Genomic DNA, 17,997 nt, shown 5'->3' on the forward strand with positions numbered 1-17,997 from the left:
GAGCGAGTGTCCCCCCCGTTCTACGCCCCCATGCTGCACCCTGAGGTGCGAGTGCTCCCCCCGTACACCCCCCCGTGCTGCCCCCCGGGATGAGAGTGACCCCCCCCCAATGTGTACACCCCTGGGTGCCAGCCCCCCCTGTGCACACCCCCTGCCCTGCCCGTGGCCGCCCCTCAGCAGCCCTGGCTGGGGCGCGTCACTCTGGGGGCACGGTGGGAAGGCCGGGTGCCGGCCGGGTGCCCCCTCGGGGGTCCACGGGGCACCCGACAGGCACAGGGCAGCAGGCGGCTGAGGCGGCACCGTCGGGTCCAGTAGAAGTGGCAGAGGTCGATGGCCATAAGCAGCAGCACAAGGAGCCCGTAGAGCGCCACGAAAGGCAGGGCCAGCGGGTTCCTGCGGGGTGGGGCACAGGGGGCAGCCGTGACCCTCCCATGGCGCGATGGTACTGAGGAGGACCACCCGGGGCCCCCTGAGGGCGTCAAAGGATGCCACAGCCCCTGCCCCAGCGACCAGGAGGAGCCCCCGGGGGTGTGCCAGGAGCCCCAAGGGCCCCCCCTCCTCAGCAGCACAGCCACTTGCAGCCCTGCTCACCGGAGTAGACCAGGGCTAGCCAGGCTGGAGAGGTTCACTCCAGTGAGGGCTTCCAGGGCCAGCTGAGAGCAGCAGGACTTGAGCGTGTCCAGGCTGGGCTGGCAGCAGTAGCGGTGGCTGGGGGGGTCGGTCAGCCGCGGGCAGTAGAAGCCGGGGTGGGAGCGGCCATCAGGGCCCACGTAGCCCTCGCAGAGGTGCAGGTTCTGCACCAAGACTGCAGCGGGGAGCAGGCAGGGCATTGGAGAGGGCAGGGAGCAAGTCCCCACTGCGGGGACCACGGGAACTGTGCAGTGCCTGTAGGACAGGCTGCCAGCTCCAGCGACGTGGTCTTTGCCGTGATGCAGCAGAGCAGGGCCCTCCGGGTGCCGGCAGGGCTGGGCTGGCCTGGGCTCAGGGCTCACCAGTCCCAGGGAGCCTGGCTAACGTGGCACAGGGTGCCCGGCTCGGCCCGCACAGTGGGCTGCACCCCACGGGCAGCAGTGGCGGAGCAGAGCTCCCCTGGCGCTGCCTTCTGGTGCCGCGGCGCTGTGTGTGCCGTGACCTCCGCTGCTCACCAAGGCCTCGGCAAGGGCAAACGTGGGCAAGGGCGGTGATGGTGGCAGAGAGGAGGGGAAAGCGCCCAGGACATCAGGTCAGCCCCCAGCCCCCGTGCTGAACCCCCTCCCTGTGTCCCCCGTGGGGACAGCACTTAGACACCACAGATGTGCTGCAGTGGGAGTAACCCCAGCACCACACCTGGGCCACCATCCCCAGTATGGACCACCACCTCTCACTGCAGACCACTGCCTCCCAGCACAGACCCCCCAACCTCCGTTCTGGGTGTCGGGGAGCAACCCCCAAGGGACAAGGCCGCATCAGGGATGGGTTCAGGGAATAGGAGGGCAGGAATGGGGCTGTACCTGTCCCAAGGATGCTGGGGAACAGAGCCGCAGTAAGGAGCAGCTGGAGCAGGTGCCTGTCCAGCATCTTCCCGACCAGCCCTGGGCAGAGGCAGTTCTGCCTCCAGTGGAGGCAGAAACCACAGCCCCTCCTGCTCCCGCCTCCATCGCAGCCTCCTCCAAGAGCCGCTCAGAGCCATTAGAGCCTCCTGCACTCACTCTGTCCACAGGGACCGGGCTGGGGGCGGGAGCATCAGTAATGAGCTTCTGGGGCCAGCAGTAGGACAGCAGGCGCCTTTCCCAGCGGGATGCAAGGCACCAGCTGCTGCGTCCAGGGCCCCAGGTGGGCACATGGGCCCATCCTGGGAGCCCCTGAAAGGGTGCTGGACAAGCCAGGGCACAAGGCAAGTGCTGTGAGGTGCTGAGCTTCCAGGGGCCAAACCCATGGGATGTGGATGTGCTGGGGGCTGTGCAGGAATCGTGGAATCGCAGAATCGTTTACGTTGGAAAAGACCTCTAAGCTCATCCAGCCCAGCCCAACCAAGCCAGAGCTGAGGCAGTTCCCCACCTCACCCAGTCCTTCCCAATGCCCTCCCTGCTGGCACCCGTTGGGAGTAAGGAGCCCCAAGGGGCCAGGAAGTATGGCCTGTGGTTCCCACAGCAACCAGGAGGATGCTCTGGTGACAGGGTGTAATTAGCCACTGCAGCCCCAGCAGAGCAGACCCAGGCTCACTCTGAAAAGGAGCTAAAGGCTCTGGGTTTGAGGGAGGCACTCCCATGCTTCACCCAGGCATTGCTGTCCACACAAGGAACTGACTCCCATCCCCCTGGCTCCTGCCCAGCACCAGGCACTACCTGCCTCCAAGCACAGCTGGGCCTGGCCATGCCACCAGCCTCTCACAGGTGCCTGGCCAGATCTTCAAGCTGGCCTCCGCCTGCCTCAGAGGCCCTGTCTCCCCACAGCACACCATTTCCACTCCCCTGAGTGAGAGCCACAAACCACACATACACCGAAACACAGCCTTGTGTTTCCTATGAGCTCCAGGAGAGGTCAGTCCCAAGTCCACAGCACTTCCTCAGGCAGCTGCCCAACACCACCGGTGCTCCTGGCCTCCCCTTGCTGCCCCACCACGCAGGGGGAGCCCTGCAGGAGCCCCTGCCCGAGCCATCAGGGTGGCCACCCTCCTGGGCAGCCTGCCTGTGACAGGGCAGCAGTGTCTGTCCCACCAGCAGCAGCAGAGCCCAGCCTGCAGCCCTCCCCAGCCGTGCTCGGCCCATCCGGCACCGCGTCCAGCAACGCCTGGTCCAGCCCTGCCACAGCAGTCAGTCCAAAATCCATCTGAGAACATGGAACTAATAAATTAGAAAGTGGCAGCAGCAGCCTGTGCCAGTCTGGCTGCTCCTGCCCGTGCCTGTCACAGTACTGCTGGCCCCACTCCACTGCTGCACTGGTGCTGCTCCTGTGCTGTCCAGCCACTCCACTCCTCTCCTGCTTGACACTACCCCAGGCGGATGCGGAACGTGGCGATTTCCATGGGGTCCAGATGGATGTTGGTGCTGTTGGAGGCTGTGCCCAGCGGGTACATCAGTGTCAATGAGGTGGGCTGCAGGGAGCCCAGCTCCAACCCCTGGAACAGGCCTCCCAGAGCTAGCTGGGGAGAGAGGAGGAAGCGAGGAGGCCCAGGTGAGGCTGTGATGCCTGGGGCAGCACTGTGCCCAGGACAGCCTGACACGTGCCATGACTGCCATGCCGAGGTCCCAGCCCAGCTCTGACCCAGCGGAGGTGTGGGGGCAGCCTGGCCTACCTTGCCCTGGCTGGTGGTGCAGTTGAAGCCCAGGTTCTTGGCCTCCAGGCTGCAGTCAAAGCCTTTGCGGTGCAGGATCAGCGCTGCCTCAGCTGATGGGAGCGAGTCATCCTGCAGGGAGCTGGAGTGTCAGGCACAACACTGGGGACAGCAGGGGCAAGACCCCCACCAGAGTCCCACCTGGGCCCTAGCTCACCTCTGCCTGCAGCATCCGCAGGTTGAGGATGTGGAAGTCGCAGGGAAGGGTGGTGGCAAGGGGCACAAAGGAGCGCAGGGCTGGCAGGGATGGCTTCTCCAGTGCCACTGGCATGACCAAGGGCTCAGCGTTCTGGTGCACGGAGGTGATGTGGCTCAGCAGGGAGGGGAAGCTGATGGGGCGCTCGTCCTGCACCTGCCAAGCAGCACATGGGTCAAGTGTGGGCCCAGAAAACCAGGCAGAGCCTGGGCAAAGCCCAAAGAACCTCCATTCCAGCAGCGCCTTGAGACCAGGCACCTGCCAGCACAGTGCACACAGAGCTGCCCCTGCCCAGGCAGGTCCCCCCGCCCCAGCACCCAAACAGGACCCCAGCTAGCTGATGGTCAGGCTACAGACCTGCTACAAGCCTGGCTAGACTAGTGGCTAGCAGCTAGTGCACAAGACAGGGAGAGACAGCAGGGCCAGGCTGGCCATTACCTCAGGGCTGCCAGTCCTGGTGCCAGGGAAGCTCAAGGCTTTAAACATGGAGACCAGTTTGGAAAAGAAGCCGGAGCTCTGGATGGGTGGCACAGCACACGCATAGAGGGCAGCGAGGGGATTGGACAAGAACACTGTGATTATGAGGGCAACGTGGCTCCACAGGGACAGACCTCACTGCACGTCCTGCTCTCCCCATGCCCCCTGCTCCAGGCCCATCCCTGCCCAGTGCCAGCACAAGGGGACAAGAGGGGACAGGACACTGCATCCCATCATGTGCAGCTTTCTGCAAATGCTCCACCCTGCTCCATCCCAAGGCAGGGTTGGGCTCTCCCGTCCTGCCGCCTCACAGCCAGCACCTTGTTGGCAGTGCTGCGGCGCTCCAGGAGGAGCCGGAACCGGTTGCAGGTACGCTTGTTGTCCTTCAGCCCCTGGCCCAGGCCACGGTTGTCGTCCTGCATGAGGCGCCGGTCCAGGATCACCTCCAGCTGGCCTGTGGAGAGCAAGTCCCTGCAGCCCAGGCTTTACCAGGCACCAGCCACACCCCACAGCACAGAGCCCCCGCTGACAGCAAGACCAGGGCACCCTGCCCAGCCTGCAGCACCCTCCTTCCCTTGGGGAGGACAGCCCTAGCTCCACAGCAGGTCCCCAAGGCACAGGCCCCAGCTCACCGCTGTGGAGGCTGGAGACCCCCAGGGCCTGGGCTGTGAGCAGTGTCAGGCGGCTCCGCATGTCCTGGATGTAGGCCATGGCAGGCATCGGGTAGAAGTTGGCCTGCAGCGGCAGCTTCTGCTGGTACCTGCGGGGCTGGATCTGCCAAGAGACAGAGATCAGTGACCAGAGGTGGATCCCACAGTGCCTGGAGACAGAGCACTGTCCCCCTGTGGGCAGCTGCTGTCCCTCCCCAGCCTGCTGCACACCTGGAAACCATTGAGGTCCGTGAAGAAGGTGTCATCACTCTCAATGTCAGTGCTAAAGCGCAGGGCCAGCTCCTTGTTGATGTGGTCACGGATGTCTACCAGGCAGGACACATCCAGGGACAGGCCCTCCACCCCTGCGGGTAGGCAGTGAGAGGCTGAGCCCCAGGGGCAGCATGGCCCAGTTTCCTGGGCCAGCGACACCTGGCACAGCCTCAAGATCTCACCTGGCACGTTGTACAGCCGCACCACGGTCTGGACATGCTGGTAGTAGCTGGCAACCTCTGAGAAGAGGGGTCCCTCCGTCACCCGCACCACTGGGGGGTCCTTGGGAGTGTAGGGCTGGGGAGAGGGATAGCTGTGCTGACGCTGCTGCCTGAGGACGGTCCTACAGGCACAGCTGTCAGCTGGCTTCCACGGGTGGACCCTGTACCTTGGCCTCGCCATCAGGCAGGAAGAGATAGGCCCCACTTTTGTCCTTGGAGGTCCTGGTGCCATAGACGAGAAATTCGCTGTTCACCCTGTGCCCCTGCTCCTCCCCAGCTAGGCGCAGGCTCTGCAGGGGTGTGCCAGCACAGCAGTAAGCCCGTGAAGCAGTGGGATGTACCCGTCCCCTCCTCCACCCCACGCCCTGTCAGAGCCCTGCGCTCACCTGCAGCAGGCCCGTGCGCCCCAAGAAGCAGGCCTGCAGGTGCTGGTTCTCCAGGCAGAAGTCATCAGCAGCAGCTGGGAAGACGTGCAGGGGCACAGCCTCGGGCTTGTGCACGGGCATGTCCCAGCCATGCAGGTACAGGCGCGTGGAGGACCTCGGCGTGGCGTGGCCGTCCAAGGACTTGTGCAGCTGCAGCACGCGCAGCCCCAGTGCAGGCAGGCGGGCCAGGACAGACACCTGCAGGCAGCATGGGGACCTGAGCCAGCCCCCGTGTCTAGAGAATGACTGGGGGTCAGTGGGGCAAAGGCCCTGCTCAGCACTGTGGGGCCTCTGCTGAGGAGGGACATGCATGGGGACCTGGGGGTTGGACAGCTGTGGGATCTTGTGTTGTGGGGCAGGGACAGAGCAGGGCTGCCGGTGTGTCCTGGCAGTGTGCGGGATGGGAGGCTGGCACAGATGGGCTGTGGGGCACCCCATACCTGGTAGACATTGGGCACCACATCAGTGGCAGAGTTCCACATTGCGCTGAGCTGGGAGGGCAGGGGCTGCCCCTCCTCGGAGAGCACACGCACGTGCGGGGAGTCCACCAGCACTGGCACCACGCTCAGGCGCTCCTGCTCCAGCGGGTTGAACACCACCAGGAACCTGTGGAGGGTAACACAGGGATGGCATCCCAGCCTCACAGCATCCCAGATGTCCCATGCCCCACACTACCTACAGATCCACTGCACCTACCCACAGCTTCACAGGTACTCCCTCACTGCCTCCCCACAGTCCCATAAGTCCCCAGAGCAAGGCAGGAGGCCCTACCGAGGTGAGGTGCCCAGTTTGACCACTGTCCTCTCTGGGAGAGAGTCCTGGCTGGAGCGTGTCTCATCCTGGGGAGGAGTAGTAAAGAGTTGGGGTGTGCCCAACAGCCCTGCCAGTTGGGCCCAAGGACATGGGCACAATCTGGGGCCCTCTTCCTGGCCTCTGCAGTATGGAGTTGCTCCCGGGGGCATGGGGACAGTGTGCCAGAGTGCAGGGAGCCAGGGGCTGGTGCTGCTCACCATGCCAAGGAACGGTGCAGCCGGGTCGTGGCGGTAGGTGTCCTTGTTCCCCAGCACAAGGTAGTGCGCAGCATTGATGATGACACGCTTGAGGTTGGTGAGGGAGTGGAGCAGCCTAGGCAGAGGCAGAGTGAGTCACCTGGGACCATCAGCCCCATCTGCTCCAGGACTGCCCCGACACCCCCTACATCCCCCCATGAGAGGGAGGATCTCCCCACAGCATCCCCACACCTAGCCATTCTCCCGGCCCTGAGCCCACCAGCCCCACTCCGAGACAGGCTCTGAGGGCGCCCTGGCCCCCACACGCACCGGACTCCGTAGTCCACGGCCACAGCCTCCTTGGCAGTGCCGGCGATGGCATCATGGTGCTGGAAGAGGCCCAGATTGCGGCGGGCGTTGGTCAGCAGGGCGTAGTCAGAGAGCGGGTACCTGCCATCGGCACTGGCACGGCGGGCGTGGGCGAGTGCCAGGCTGTACAGGATCTCTGCCCCCCTGCACAGGGACAGAGCCACTGAGGGTCGCTACCCTGGTGTACAATACCAGGGGGCTGGCCTGGGAAGGAGGTGGCAAAGGCACACTCTGCCCTGGGACTGGGTGAGGGCTTGGCACTGTGTGCACCAGACCAGTGTGTTGGCAGTTGGCGCAGACCAGGGGCTGTCGAGCTCCCAGACACTGCCTGGCCAACCCTCACCCGTGCCCCCCGCACACCTCCTGTGCCCCACGGACCAGCCCGCTGCCCCTCACCGGAGGTGGGCCTCCAGCACCCGGTCCATGCTCTTGTAGAACGGCCGGGAGGTGTAGTATCCTGTCCAGTAGTGATCCTCCCGGTCCGCATAGGAGAAGAAATCCCCAGTCAGAACTGGGAACCCGGGTGGCCTCATCCCCGGCACGATGCCCACTCTCTTGTACAGGGCATCAAAGTAGTCAGAGAGCGTGCCAAACTGTGCCTGCAAGACAGTACGTGCAGCCCTGAGCCGGGGCTCCTGCAGTGGGGGCTCTTATCACCCCTCACAGGACTGCCCACCCCTCCAACTGTGCTCTGCCGTGGCCTCCTGCTGCCCCCAGCTCCACAGAGCTCTCCACACATACCTGGACGTGGAGGTCAGGCCGAGAGTTGAGAAAGTCAAAGATGCGCTGGTAGTTGAGGAACTGGGCGTCCCACTCCTGTGGCTTGTCATAGCGGAAGTCATCTCCCAGGGGCACCAGCAGCACCTTGCTGCGGTACAGCTTGGACTTCTTGCGGTACTGGTCCAGCAGCAGCTGGGCTCTGTGTGGGGGCCAGGGCATGAGGCTGGCCCCTGATGGCCCACAAGGCTGGGAGTCGCGTGCCCCTGCCACACTCACCGCTCTGCCACGTTTGCATCAGTGATGGCGCGGGGAGGCACCTTCCAGGGGCAGTTGATCCGGCCTCCAGGCAAGCGCTTGAAGTCAAACTGGCAGCAGATCTTGGGGTCCGGGCCACAGGTGTGAGGCACATCATAGCTGTAGAAGGGCATCATGTGGCAGAAGATGTCGGTGCTCGTGTCTGGATCTGCGGGACCAAGGACAGGTGAGCACCAGCAATGGCTCTGCCTTGCCTGTCCCTGAGCAGGGGGGGGCCAAAGACAGTAGTCCAACAGAGCAGATCTCGGAGCTCAGAGGGCACAGCAGCCTCCCCCAGTGTGTTGCTGGACTTGGGGGCAGGTGGAAAGTCACCCTGAGGCTGTCTCACAGGGCAGGGACATCGCCTCCCAGCTTGGCTCATCTACACAGAAAAGCAGCTGGTAGCCATTCTCTGCTGCCACCTGCCCCACAGGGCCCCCTCTGCAGTCCCCTCTCGGCAGCCCCTCACCCCACGTCTGTCTCCACATGAACTCCAGGTTCTGGGTGGCAGCAAAGTGCTTCTTGATGGCATAGTGCACGCGCTGGATGAGCATGCCCGTCAGGTTGGAGCGCTTCAGCAGGTAGGGCATGGTGGAGCTGTACCCGAAGGGGTCTACGGCCCAGCCCGACCGCGGCGTCACACCTGGGGGCACAGAGACCCGTCAGCCCCATGCTGGGCCAGCAGCACCTCCCGTGAGGAGGGTCCTGTCAGGACCCGGAGGCCTGCAGCACGTTAGGCAGGTCCCCAGCCACCAACTGCCCGGCTCTCACCGATGTTCTTCTCCAGCCACTGGTGCCCCTCGATCAGCTGGTCAATCATGGCGAAGTAGTGGGAATTAGCCTCATCAGGCATCACCCAGCCGCCCGTCACCATCTCCAGCTGCCCATTGCCCACCAGCCTGTCAGGGGGACACCCAAGATGTGACCAGAGCCCTGCATGAGACACGTGTCCATTGCAGAGTCCCCCTGCCCTGAGCCACCTACAGTCTACCTGCAGCCCCCACAGCCACCACTGCCGTTCCCCACTTGTCATGCTGTCCCCACGCAGAGAGTCATCCCTCCACAGCCCAATGCCAATTCCCCCTCTGTCCCCAGTGCTCTCAGGACAAGGGGCAGACAAGGGAACCCTGCCTCACCACACAATCCTGCTCTCCAGGTCTCCCACCCTCCCATGGATGCCCTGGGCCTTGCACACAAGTTCCCCAGCCCAATCAGCACAGGGAGGAGCCCAGGGCAAGATCTGTCTTTCCCACCTCTCACTCCAGTGGCAGAGCAGTGGCTCTGACATCTGATGGCACTGGGAGGCTGCTGGCAGTTTGAGGGCACCCCACGCTGAGCAGTGCAGGGCCCATGGCAGCCTTCTGGTCCCTAGAGCCATTCCCTCGCACACCCTCTGCTCTCAGCCTGCCTGGGAGCTAGGTGGGCAATGGGGCCAGGTGAGCAGCCCTACCTGCGCACAGCAGCCCGCTTCTGGGCACTGATGTTGTCCCACCACTTGGAAAAGAAGGAGATCTCAGACCAGATGAAGCGCCGGCGTGGGTCCTCCTGCATCTTCAGCACCATGCTGTTGAGGATGTGCTGCGTCTGGTCGTAGTAGTACTTGTCGAAAGTCTTGATCCAGCCTGGCAGCACAGGTGGGGGTCACTGTGGGGGGCCCAGGCTTCCCTGCCAGCACTGCACAGTAGCAGGAGATGGGCCAATCCCTGCTTCTCACCTGGGTCATTGTGGGAGTGTGGCACCACAAACACCTGTAAAGGCTCTGTGTCCCATTCGTTGGGCTCGTAGGTGATGTCGAAGCCCTGCTTCCAGACACCACCATCCTGGTTGTCAAACGGCAGCAGGGAGTACACAGCCAGCATCTGTGGTAGGAGACAGTGCTGAGAGACCCCTGAAAGAGTAGAGCCTGGACTCCATGGATGCCCAGGTATGGACCCGTCATGCTAGCAGAGCCACCAGACCCTCACCTGCAGGTCTGGGCTCTGTCCTTTGCCCCCTAGAGCAAACTGGCAGTCTTGAGGGGACACAGAGAGGAAACTTGGGCGACTCTCAGGGGGGAGCACCCAGGAGACATTCAGGGGGTGTTGGGGCAATGCCGGCTGCCCCTCTGCATGGGCTGTCAGCTCCAGCACTGAGTCCTTAATGTGGCTGATGATCTCATGGTTCTCCTCCAGCAGCTGCTCCAGCTGCTCGATCCGGTTCTGCAGCACCGAGATCTGGCTCTGGGGGCACAGAGGGCACAGCGAGGGACAAGAGGTCACCCACAGCTGTGGGGAGCCAGCCTTGGCCCTGGTACCTTAATGCCCAGAGGGCAGGGCTAGCTCCCCATGAATTTCCCTGGCTGATGTCTCCGTTTGCCATCCCAGGACCACTCTCACTCACCCCAGACCCTCCAAACTCACCCTGGGGAAGTTGCCCCCACTCTGGTGTCGTGCAGGGTCATGCTGTACCCGGTCCAGCATCAAGTAGAGGGAGAAGACGGCCACGCAGAAGATGGCAGCTCCACACACTGTCACCTGCTTCTTCAGCTTCATCCCGAAGGGATGCAGGGACTCACCTGCGCCGGGCCTGCGGGGGGAGCCAGGTCGGGCAGCGCAGCCCCTCACCGCGGCCTCCTGCCTCCTCCTCCAAGAGTCCTCACCGCGTCCTACTTGGCTTAATCCGCTGCTGGGTATTTATATCCGCTGATGGGGCCGGGGCCGGGGCCGGAGAGGCCGCGCGGCCCCGCAGAGCCGGGCAGCGCCCGGGCCCGCCGCGCTGAGGCCCCGCGGTGACGGCCCGGGCCGGAGAGCACCGGCCAGCAGCGACGGAGACACCGCCGCACCCCGTCCGTACCGCGGGCGGCTCCGCAGCCCGGCCCAGGCCCTCACAGCGCCCAGGCCGGGATGGGCCAGGCCAGGCCCCGCCCCGCGCTCCGCCCGCCGGGCCGGGCCCGCGGGGGCGGCACCGGGCCGGGCCGGGCAGCACCGGGCCCGCGGGGGCGGCACCGGGCCGGGCAGCACCGGGCCCGCGGGGGCGGCACCGGGCCGGCCGGGGCACGGCGCTGCGGGAGCCCCGCACGCCCCGCCGCGGCAGCAGCCACCTCCGGCCCCGCAGCCGAGTCGAGATGCCGCTGGCCTCCCGGTGTGCCCCATCCCCGTGCCCCATCCCGGTGTGCCCCATCCCGGTGTGCCCCATCCCGGTGTGCCCCATCCCCGTGCCCCATCCCGGTGTGCCCCATCTCCGTGCCCCATCCCGGTGTGCCCCATCCCGGTGTCCCACCCCAGTACCCTGTCCCAGGGTCCCGTTCCAGCCCTCTGTCCCAGTGCCTTGTCTCAGTACTCCCCATGCCACTTTCCTGTCTAAGTGTGCCCCATTCTGGTACTTCTTTTTGGTACCCCATGCTGGTGCACCGCCCGCCCTGTCACAGTGACCTGTCCTGGTGCATCATTACAGTGCCATTCCCAGGGCCAGTCTTCCCAGTGCCATTCCCAGGGCCAGTCCCAGTGCCATTCCCAGGGCCATTCCCAGTGCCAGTCCCAGTGCCAGTCCCAGTGCCATGTCCCAGTGCCATTCCCAGTGCCATTCCCAGTGCCATTCCCAGTGCCAGTCCCAGTGCCATTCCCAGTGCCATTCCCAGTGCCATGTCCCAGTGCCATTCCCAGTGCAGTACAAGCCCGTGTCCCCTCGCAGCTCCTAGATGCACAGCTGCAGAGCTCATGTGTTTATTGTACAAGATGAAGCCGGGCAGGAGCTGTGGGCGCCATGTCCCACCCTGAGGTGTGCAGGAGCCCCTGCCCTGGGGCTCAAGCACCACACAGCCACCTCGCAGCACCCGCTGCCCAGACGGGGCTCTGCTGCACGCCCAAGCACTGCCATGGGATGGATCCAGGGCCCCTGGTGCTCCTGTCACCGCTGCCTCTTGCGGATGGCAATGAGGTCCTGGTGGATGGTGCAGAAGCTGGGCCGCTTGCGGGGGTCATACTCCCAGCAGCGCTGCATCAGCTGGTACACCTCCTCAGGGCACTGCTCGGGAGGGTCCAGCCGCATACCTGGGGCAACAGGGATGGGGACGTGCATCACCGGCCCCTCACCCCCCACAGCCCTGTGTGGCCCATCCCACAGGCACAGCTCCACAGTGCTGCACCCACAGCTCACGGTGGCTCTCAGGAGCCAGCCCCAGCCATGTCCCCTACCATTCTCCACTGCCTCCCGCGTCTGCTGGTTGCTGAGGTTGGCATAGGGGACGGCACCCAGGCTGAAGGCTTCCCACAGCAGGATCCCAAAGCTCCAGACATCACTCTCTGAGCTGTATCGGCCTGGGGACATGGGGCAGGACAAATGGTGTTGGCAGGGGACACGCACGTCACCACTACCCAGCTGTGCCCATGCTCCTGAGGGCTGAGGTGCTCGAGGTCTCTGCCTCCCTCCCCAGGACCAGGTGCGTGGGAGTGGGACAGTGCCAGACTCCTGGCTCCTGGCTCCCAGATAAGCTGCGGGGTGCCAGGCCATGCCCAGCTCCAACCTGTACCATAATTGAGTGCTTCAGGGGCCGTCCACTTGACAGGGATTTGCTTCATCCCCCCTGTGGAGGCATAGATGCCATCCTCCTCCTCCCGTGACATCCCAAAATCACTGATCTTCAGGGTGTTCCTCTCCGTCACCAGGCAGTTGCGAGCAGCCAGGTCCCTGGGAGCGCCCCAAGCAATCAGCCGTGTGCCCAGCTGTCCCTGGGGCTCCACCTGGCACGGGATGGGGTGGTGAGGATTCCAGGGCTCTCCCTGTCCTGCAGGGCCCACCTGTGGATGCAGTGCTTGCTCTCCAGGTACTCCATGCCGGCGGCAGCATTCTCCGTCATCTTGACCAGCTCCTTCACCCGGAGGTGGGGACCCTCACTGCGCAGGAAGGTCAGGAAGTCCCCCCCTGTGCCCGGATTGCAGAGGCGGTGGGTGCCGGGCACCGCTGAGGGGCTCACCCACGCGTGGGGGCGTGGGGACCGCGGGGACGGGGCCGCTCACCCTGCACCAGCTCCATGACAATGTAAATGGGCTGTTTCTGCGTGCAGACACCGATGAGCCGCACAATGTTCGGGTGTCTATACTGCTTGAGAATCCTGTGGGGACAAGGATGGGCACTGTGAGGGTAGGGGGCCCCGGCTGCCCTGGGCACAAGCCACCCGTTGCCATCCCCAGGGCACTCTGCCCAGCCAGCCTGGGGACACAGCCCTCAGCACGAGGGTGGTGCAGTCCCAGCAGTGTCAAGCAGCTCCAAGAGTGGACAGATGTGACAGGAGAAGCCCAACAGCCACACGGACCTGGCTTCCTGCAGGAACTTGGCCTTGAGCTCAGGTGGGAGGGTTTCCCGGCAGGATTTCACAGCAACGGGGGAGTTGTCAGCACGCAGGCGTCCGCTGAACACTTCCCCAAAGTTACCCTTCCGAGACACAGGTGCACCAGGCTCAGCTCGCCATGTGGCCCAAGGCAACCCTTGTCCTCCTGCAGACGCTGTGAGGACAGCCCTGCCCTCCTGCAGACCCCACAGCACCCCATCTCACCCGACCAATGCGTTCCCCCAGCAGCACGTCCTCGTGGTTGAGCACCCATTTGTCCTGCAGCAAACAGACACCGGTGAGCTGCCCCTGGCCCACAGACCCCTGCAGGCCCCTCTCAGGCAGAGCCCCAGGTCCAAGTTCCCCTGTCTAGCTGGAGAAGCATGCCTGTGGCTCTCAGCCCAGCCATCGACAGGAGAGAGGGCCGGGCAGAGCTGCCCCTGTGCAGGGGGCTCCATCCTCCTCCCCACTGGCTGTGTCACCTTGGGCACAGCCCTGGCCAGGACAATGCCACTCTTGCGGGTGATGGGCTGCTGGCTCTGCAGGAGGTGCTGGATGAGCAGCGGAATGGTGGGGAAGCTGTCACCCTCCAGCCGAAACATGTTCTGCAGGGAGGGAGGCCAAGAGGTTGTGATGGGCAGGAACCTGCACCTGCCCATGCAAGGCCACCCCAGCCATGCCCCCTGCTCGTGGTCACTCACACTGACAGCCTGGATGATGAAGTGCCGGGGCTGCCCATCCCACAGCACGCTGAGCACGTACTCCTGCTTGCCCTGGCTCTCCCGCACCAGGAAGTCCCCACTGCAGGTCAGCAGCTCCTGTACCTCCGAACGCGGGATGGCCCCGTGGTACCAGACCTGCTGGCACAGCGGCTTCTGCACGTCTGGGATTAGGGGCACGGGGGGTGGCAGCTGGAAGGAGACAAGGTGAGCCCAGCCATGCACACTCCTGAGTTGTGCCGGAGGTGGGGCAGCAGCAGTGTCTGAAAGCGGTGCCCAGGGTAGGTGGGAGCAGAATCTGGAGGTGCTGAAGCAAGGGGGGCTGTGTGGCCAGAAAGGAGAGGACAGGCTCAGCAAGGCAGCTGGGTGGAGAGCAGGGTGGCTGGAGGCACCCAGGGACTCACCGAGTACTTTGGGCTGAAGATGCCCGTGATGTGGTTCTTGAGGGTCTCCAGTGCACTGGCCCCGCTCCGCTCCTGCTCCTGGAAGGAGGCACGGGCTGGGCATCAGCTGTGCACCCCTTCCCTGCAGCTTCCAGAGCACAGGAGGCCAGACTGACTCACCGTGGAGGAGACGGACTGCCGATCCTCTGGCAGAGGCAGGGCAGGCAGGGGGTCCCTGACGCCCAGCTCTGCCAGCTTCTTGGCCAGCAGGTCCCGCTGCAGCTGCAGCTTGGCCTGGGCACAGAGGCAGCGCTCGAGCTGCTGCCGCGCCTCATGCAGCCCCTGCCGCCTGCCCAACAAGTGCACCCTGGGGAGGGGACAGGGTGATCAGCACCCGCTGCCCTGGCCCCTCACCCCCCTCTGCTGCACCTCACCGCTCCCCGTGGCTCCGGCCCTGCTCCTCATCATGGATCTCTGCCTTCAGCTCCTGCATCTGCTGCTCCTTGATACTCACGGCCTCTGTGGCGGCCACTAACTCCTCCTCAACCGATGTCAGGCTGCAAGAGATGTGTGCCGGCAGGGGCTTAGCCCCCGCCCCTCAGCCCCTCACCTGCCCCTGCCCACTGCTAGTCCCACTCACCAGTGCTGGACACTTTCAAGGGTCAGCTCATTCAGCTGCAGCTCCCCCGGCACCAGGTTTTCTGTGTCCTCCAGCAGGCTCTCATCAAAGGACACAGTTGGTGGGACCTCAGATTCGTACCTGTGGGCATCCGGGACAGCTCTGCCTCGACTTGCCCCGTGCCGGCCGCTGCCACCCAATGGCAGCAGGGCCGTACCCGGCAGAGGCTGCGGCTGCGTGGAGCCATACTGGTGGCTCTGGATGAAGCTGCTGTACTCAGTGGCAGGGTCGATGGCCTGGATGGCACTGGCAATCTCCTGGTGCACGGCCAAAAGATCCTCCTGTACCAGGCTGCTGATGCTGCAGTACTCCCTGAGGATCTCCTTTCTGCGGGAGCAGTGCTGGTTCTGGGGGGCCATGGGGGTGCCCAGGGGTAGGGAGTGGGGTGCAGGGCTGGCTGCAGGGCACAGGACGGGCAGTGGGGCACGGGGTGGGCAGCGGGGCAGGCAGGGCTCTTACAGGACGAGGACCATCTCCTGCTGCAGACTGTAGAGGGACTGATGCAGGCTGGGCAGCACCCGCTGGTAGTGGTGCTGGTGGTGCAATGAGGCCGCCTGCACAGCCAGCACATACTGGTTGTGCAGGGCATGGAGCTTCCAGAGGCTGCGCACATACTTCTCCTTCGCCTTGTCCCGCTCCTTGTCTGTGGAGAGAGGCTGTGGAAAACCCCAACTGCCAGCACATCACCTGTCCCAGCACCCGGGCAGGGGTCAGAGCGTGAGGGCTGGGAGAGGGTCCCAGGGCAGGCAGGGGGACCAAGCCTGCAACCAGGGTGGTTACACTGTGACACAGAGATGCTCCTGACCCACAGCGTGGTGTCCCAAGGCCCCCAGCCTTCTGCCTGGCTTCCTGGGGGCCAGGCTGGGCTCTCCTCTATGCTGCCCAACCCCAGAACCCCCACCCGCTCCAGGCTGGGCTGTAGCTTCCACAGAGTGCGGGGTCATGCTCCAGCCACCCTTGACCCATAAGGGAAGCTGGGAGGTCACGCGGGGGACAGGGGCCAGGTTGTCACCTTTGCTGGCCTCCTGGTACTTGCGCTTGGCCTGGGCGCTGTCACGGGCCAGGCTGCGGTACTGTGCCTTCAGCTTCTCCATCTCCTGCTGCGTCGTCTGGAGAGGGACACAGTCAGGGAGTGGGTCCAGCACGTTCTCTTGTTCCCCTGCTGGCTCCAACATACCCGGCTATACTCCTGGCTGAGCTGCTGCCACTGCTCGCTGAAGGCTTTGCGCAGCTGCTGCTTGTCGCGGATGAGCAGGCTCAGCTTGGCCAGCGGCCCCGCTGCCAGGTCCTCCGCATGCCTCCTCAGGATCTGGCTCAGCGTCTCTGTCCGGCTCACCAGCACCCACCAGGACTGCGAGAGAGGGAGTCGGGGATGGCGTGGAGATGGCATCCTCCAGCACCCCACGGGCTCTGCAGGGCGCAGTCCTACTCTGAGGCATCGCTACCTTCTCGAGCTGACCTCCATGGTCGCCATGGAGCTGCCAAGCGCCCTCCTGCTTTTCCAGCTGGGACAACATGTGGTGCAGCATCCCTGCGTACTCCCGGTCACTCTTGGCCCGCTGTGACATCCACTTCTTCATCAGCTCCAGGAGGCGCAGCTCCCCATCCTGCAGCCGCAGCAGTGCGCTGTGCCCCTGCGGGCACCACAGCTCCGGCCCAAAGCCCATGGCACCACTGTGCAGCCAGGGGAAGTCTGCCGGGCACCAGGACAGCCTGAGCTACAGCTGCTGCCCTGCACTGCCTGCACCAGTGGCCAGAGCCCTTTGCATTTCACACCCTCCTACCCCATCATCCGGTCTGCGCAGCAGAGATGGCCCTCCCCACCCAGGCTGTTGTGCTCCAAGCTCAGTGGGAGCTGGGGCCTTTGGGGATGGTGCTGGGAAGGAGGAAGTGTGGAGCCATACACAGCTGTGTCATCTCTGCCATGCACAGGGCTGCTCCCCAAGGGCAGCGCAGCTGTGCCCCCCACCCCTGGCAGGCACCAGCCCCTCCTCTCTGCCAGCTCCAGTCCTGCCCTGCCCTTTGGCACTGTGACCCCGATGCCCACAGTGTGGGAGCTCCCTGGGGCTGGGACACTGGTGGGAAGCCAGCAGAAGCAGAGGAGGGTGCTGAGTCCCAGAGAAAGGTGCTGAACCTGGATACACCCCAGCATGCAGGACTCCAGTAAGGCTATTGGGAGTCAAACTGATCCCAGTGGCAGTCCCGGGGTGCCCTGCCCTGAAGCAAGAGTGCAGCAGGAGCGGGAGAGTGCTGGGGCACCTCCCTGTGCAGCGCAGGATGTCTCCAGGCACAGCCCTTGACCTCACCAAGACCTACCCCCCAGCCCTACAAAGGAGTCCCCCTGTCTCTCCTAGTACCTCACCGGGGCACAGTCCTTCCAACCTACATTTGTTGCTAGGTCTTCGTTGTGAGGCTGCTGCTGGCGTCCTGCTGGGGCCGGGACTGACGCGGTCTGGGCCTGGTGCAGCTGTGGCTCCTGGGGAGGAACAGGAAACCCAGCGCTGACCATACAGCCATTGCGAGATTTCCTGCGCTTCCTCCCCTCCCTGCCAGTCCCCACGCCAGCAGCCGACGGCAGCACACAGTTCTGCTGCAGCCAGGCAGTTCCCAGCCCCACCACACCTCCCATCTGTCTCCCACCAGGGCCTGACACCACCAGGTCCAGCCCTGCATACCTAGGGCTCCACTGCTCCTGTGGAGCCTTCACTCAGTGCCAGTCCCTCCCAGCAAAGCCCCCTCAGCCGTGCCTGGTCCTGCCTGACTCCTAGTCCCGCTCCATGTCCCAGTGTATCCAAGAGACTGCAGGACCTGAGGGGTCCTGAGGACTCTGTGTAGCCCCACTGAACTGTGGCCACCCTGTCACCATGCCCGAGCCTGGCCCTGGTGACCGTGAAAGGCTGCAGGACAGAGCACCCACTGAGGGGCACCCAGAGCGCCATGCCCCAGCCCTTGCTGCCAGCCTGCATCCACACAGCTGGGATCAC

The 17,997-nt window shown here is 64.5% G+C and overlaps 3 protein-coding genes across 5 annotated transcripts; all 3 read right to left on the reverse strand.

Moving 5' to 3' along the window:
* Positions 1–173: 173 nt before the first annotated feature.
* Positions 174–1,557, reverse strand: LOC128813144 (protein shisa-like-1). Its single transcript, XM_053987923.1, has 3 exons — positions 1,491–1,557; positions 592–805; positions 174–393 (listed from the first exon to the last, which is right to left on the reverse strand). The coding sequence occupies exons 1-3, from the start codon at positions 1,555–1,557 to the stop codon at positions 174–176; spliced, it is 501 nt and encodes a 166-aa protein (XP_053843898.1).
* A 918-nt stretch (positions 1,558–2,475) lies between these two features.
* On the reverse strand, positions 2,476–10,771 carry MAN2A2 (mannosidase alpha class 2A member 2). 2 transcript variants are annotated; one of them, XM_053988587.1, is made up of 23 exons: positions 10,327–10,771; positions 9,892–10,146; positions 9,642–9,786; positions 9,378–9,549; positions 8,699–8,826; positions 8,397–8,570; positions 7,910–8,096; positions 7,655–7,832; positions 7,310–7,512; positions 6,875–7,057; positions 6,566–6,680; positions 6,327–6,394; positions 5,996–6,161; positions 5,517–5,753; positions 5,298–5,420; positions 5,092–5,206; positions 4,868–5,001; positions 4,619–4,760; positions 4,307–4,440; positions 3,948–4,025; positions 3,471–3,665; positions 3,275–3,385; positions 2,476–3,121 (listed from the first exon to the last, which is right to left on the reverse strand). In XM_053988587.1, exons 1-23 carry the CDS (start codon positions 10,456–10,458, stop codon positions 2,969–2,971), a joined length of 3,528 nt encoding a protein of 1,175 aa, XP_053844562.1. In that variant the 5' UTR covers positions 10,459–10,771; the 3' UTR covers positions 2,476–2,968. The 2 variants fall into 2 exon arrangements, with proteins under 2 accessions (XP_053844562.1, XP_053844561.1); XM_053988586.1 differs by lacking the exon at positions 3,948–4,025 and having other exon boundaries at positions 10,327–10,768.
* Positions 10,772–11,417: 646 nt separating this feature from the next.
* FES (FES proto-oncogene, tyrosine kinase) lies at positions 11,418–17,522 on the reverse strand. Of its 2 annotated transcripts, XM_053988776.1 has the most exons (19): positions 17,400–17,522; positions 16,459–16,647; positions 16,191–16,364; positions 16,026–16,122; positions 15,473–15,656; positions 15,203–15,340; positions 14,975–15,094; positions 14,769–14,891; positions 14,515–14,701; positions 14,356–14,433; positions 13,934–14,143; positions 13,715–13,837; positions 13,458–13,511; positions 13,218–13,336; positions 12,922–13,016; positions 12,703–12,826; positions 12,435–12,592; positions 12,100–12,222; positions 11,418–11,955 (listed from the first exon to the last, which is right to left on the reverse strand). In XM_053988776.1, the coding sequence occupies exons 1-19, from the start codon at positions 17,520–17,522 to the stop codon at positions 11,813–11,815; spliced, it is 2,562 nt and encodes an 853-aa protein (XP_053844751.1). In that variant the 3' UTR covers positions 11,418–11,812. The 2 variants fall into 2 exon arrangements, with proteins under 2 accessions (XP_053844751.1, XP_053844750.1); XM_053988775.1 differs by having other exon boundaries at positions 14,975–15,340; positions 16,459–16,706; positions 17,400–17,468.
* Positions 17,523–17,997: the final 475 nt, after the last annotated feature.

Source organism: Vidua macroura, chromosome 12 (genome assembly GCF_024509145.1).
Source record: "Vidua macroura isolate BioBank_ID:100142 chromosome 12, ASM2450914v1, whole genome shotgun sequence".
In the NCBI taxonomy this organism is placed as follows: Eukaryota; Metazoa; Chordata; class Aves; order Passeriformes; family Viduidae; genus Vidua; species Vidua macroura.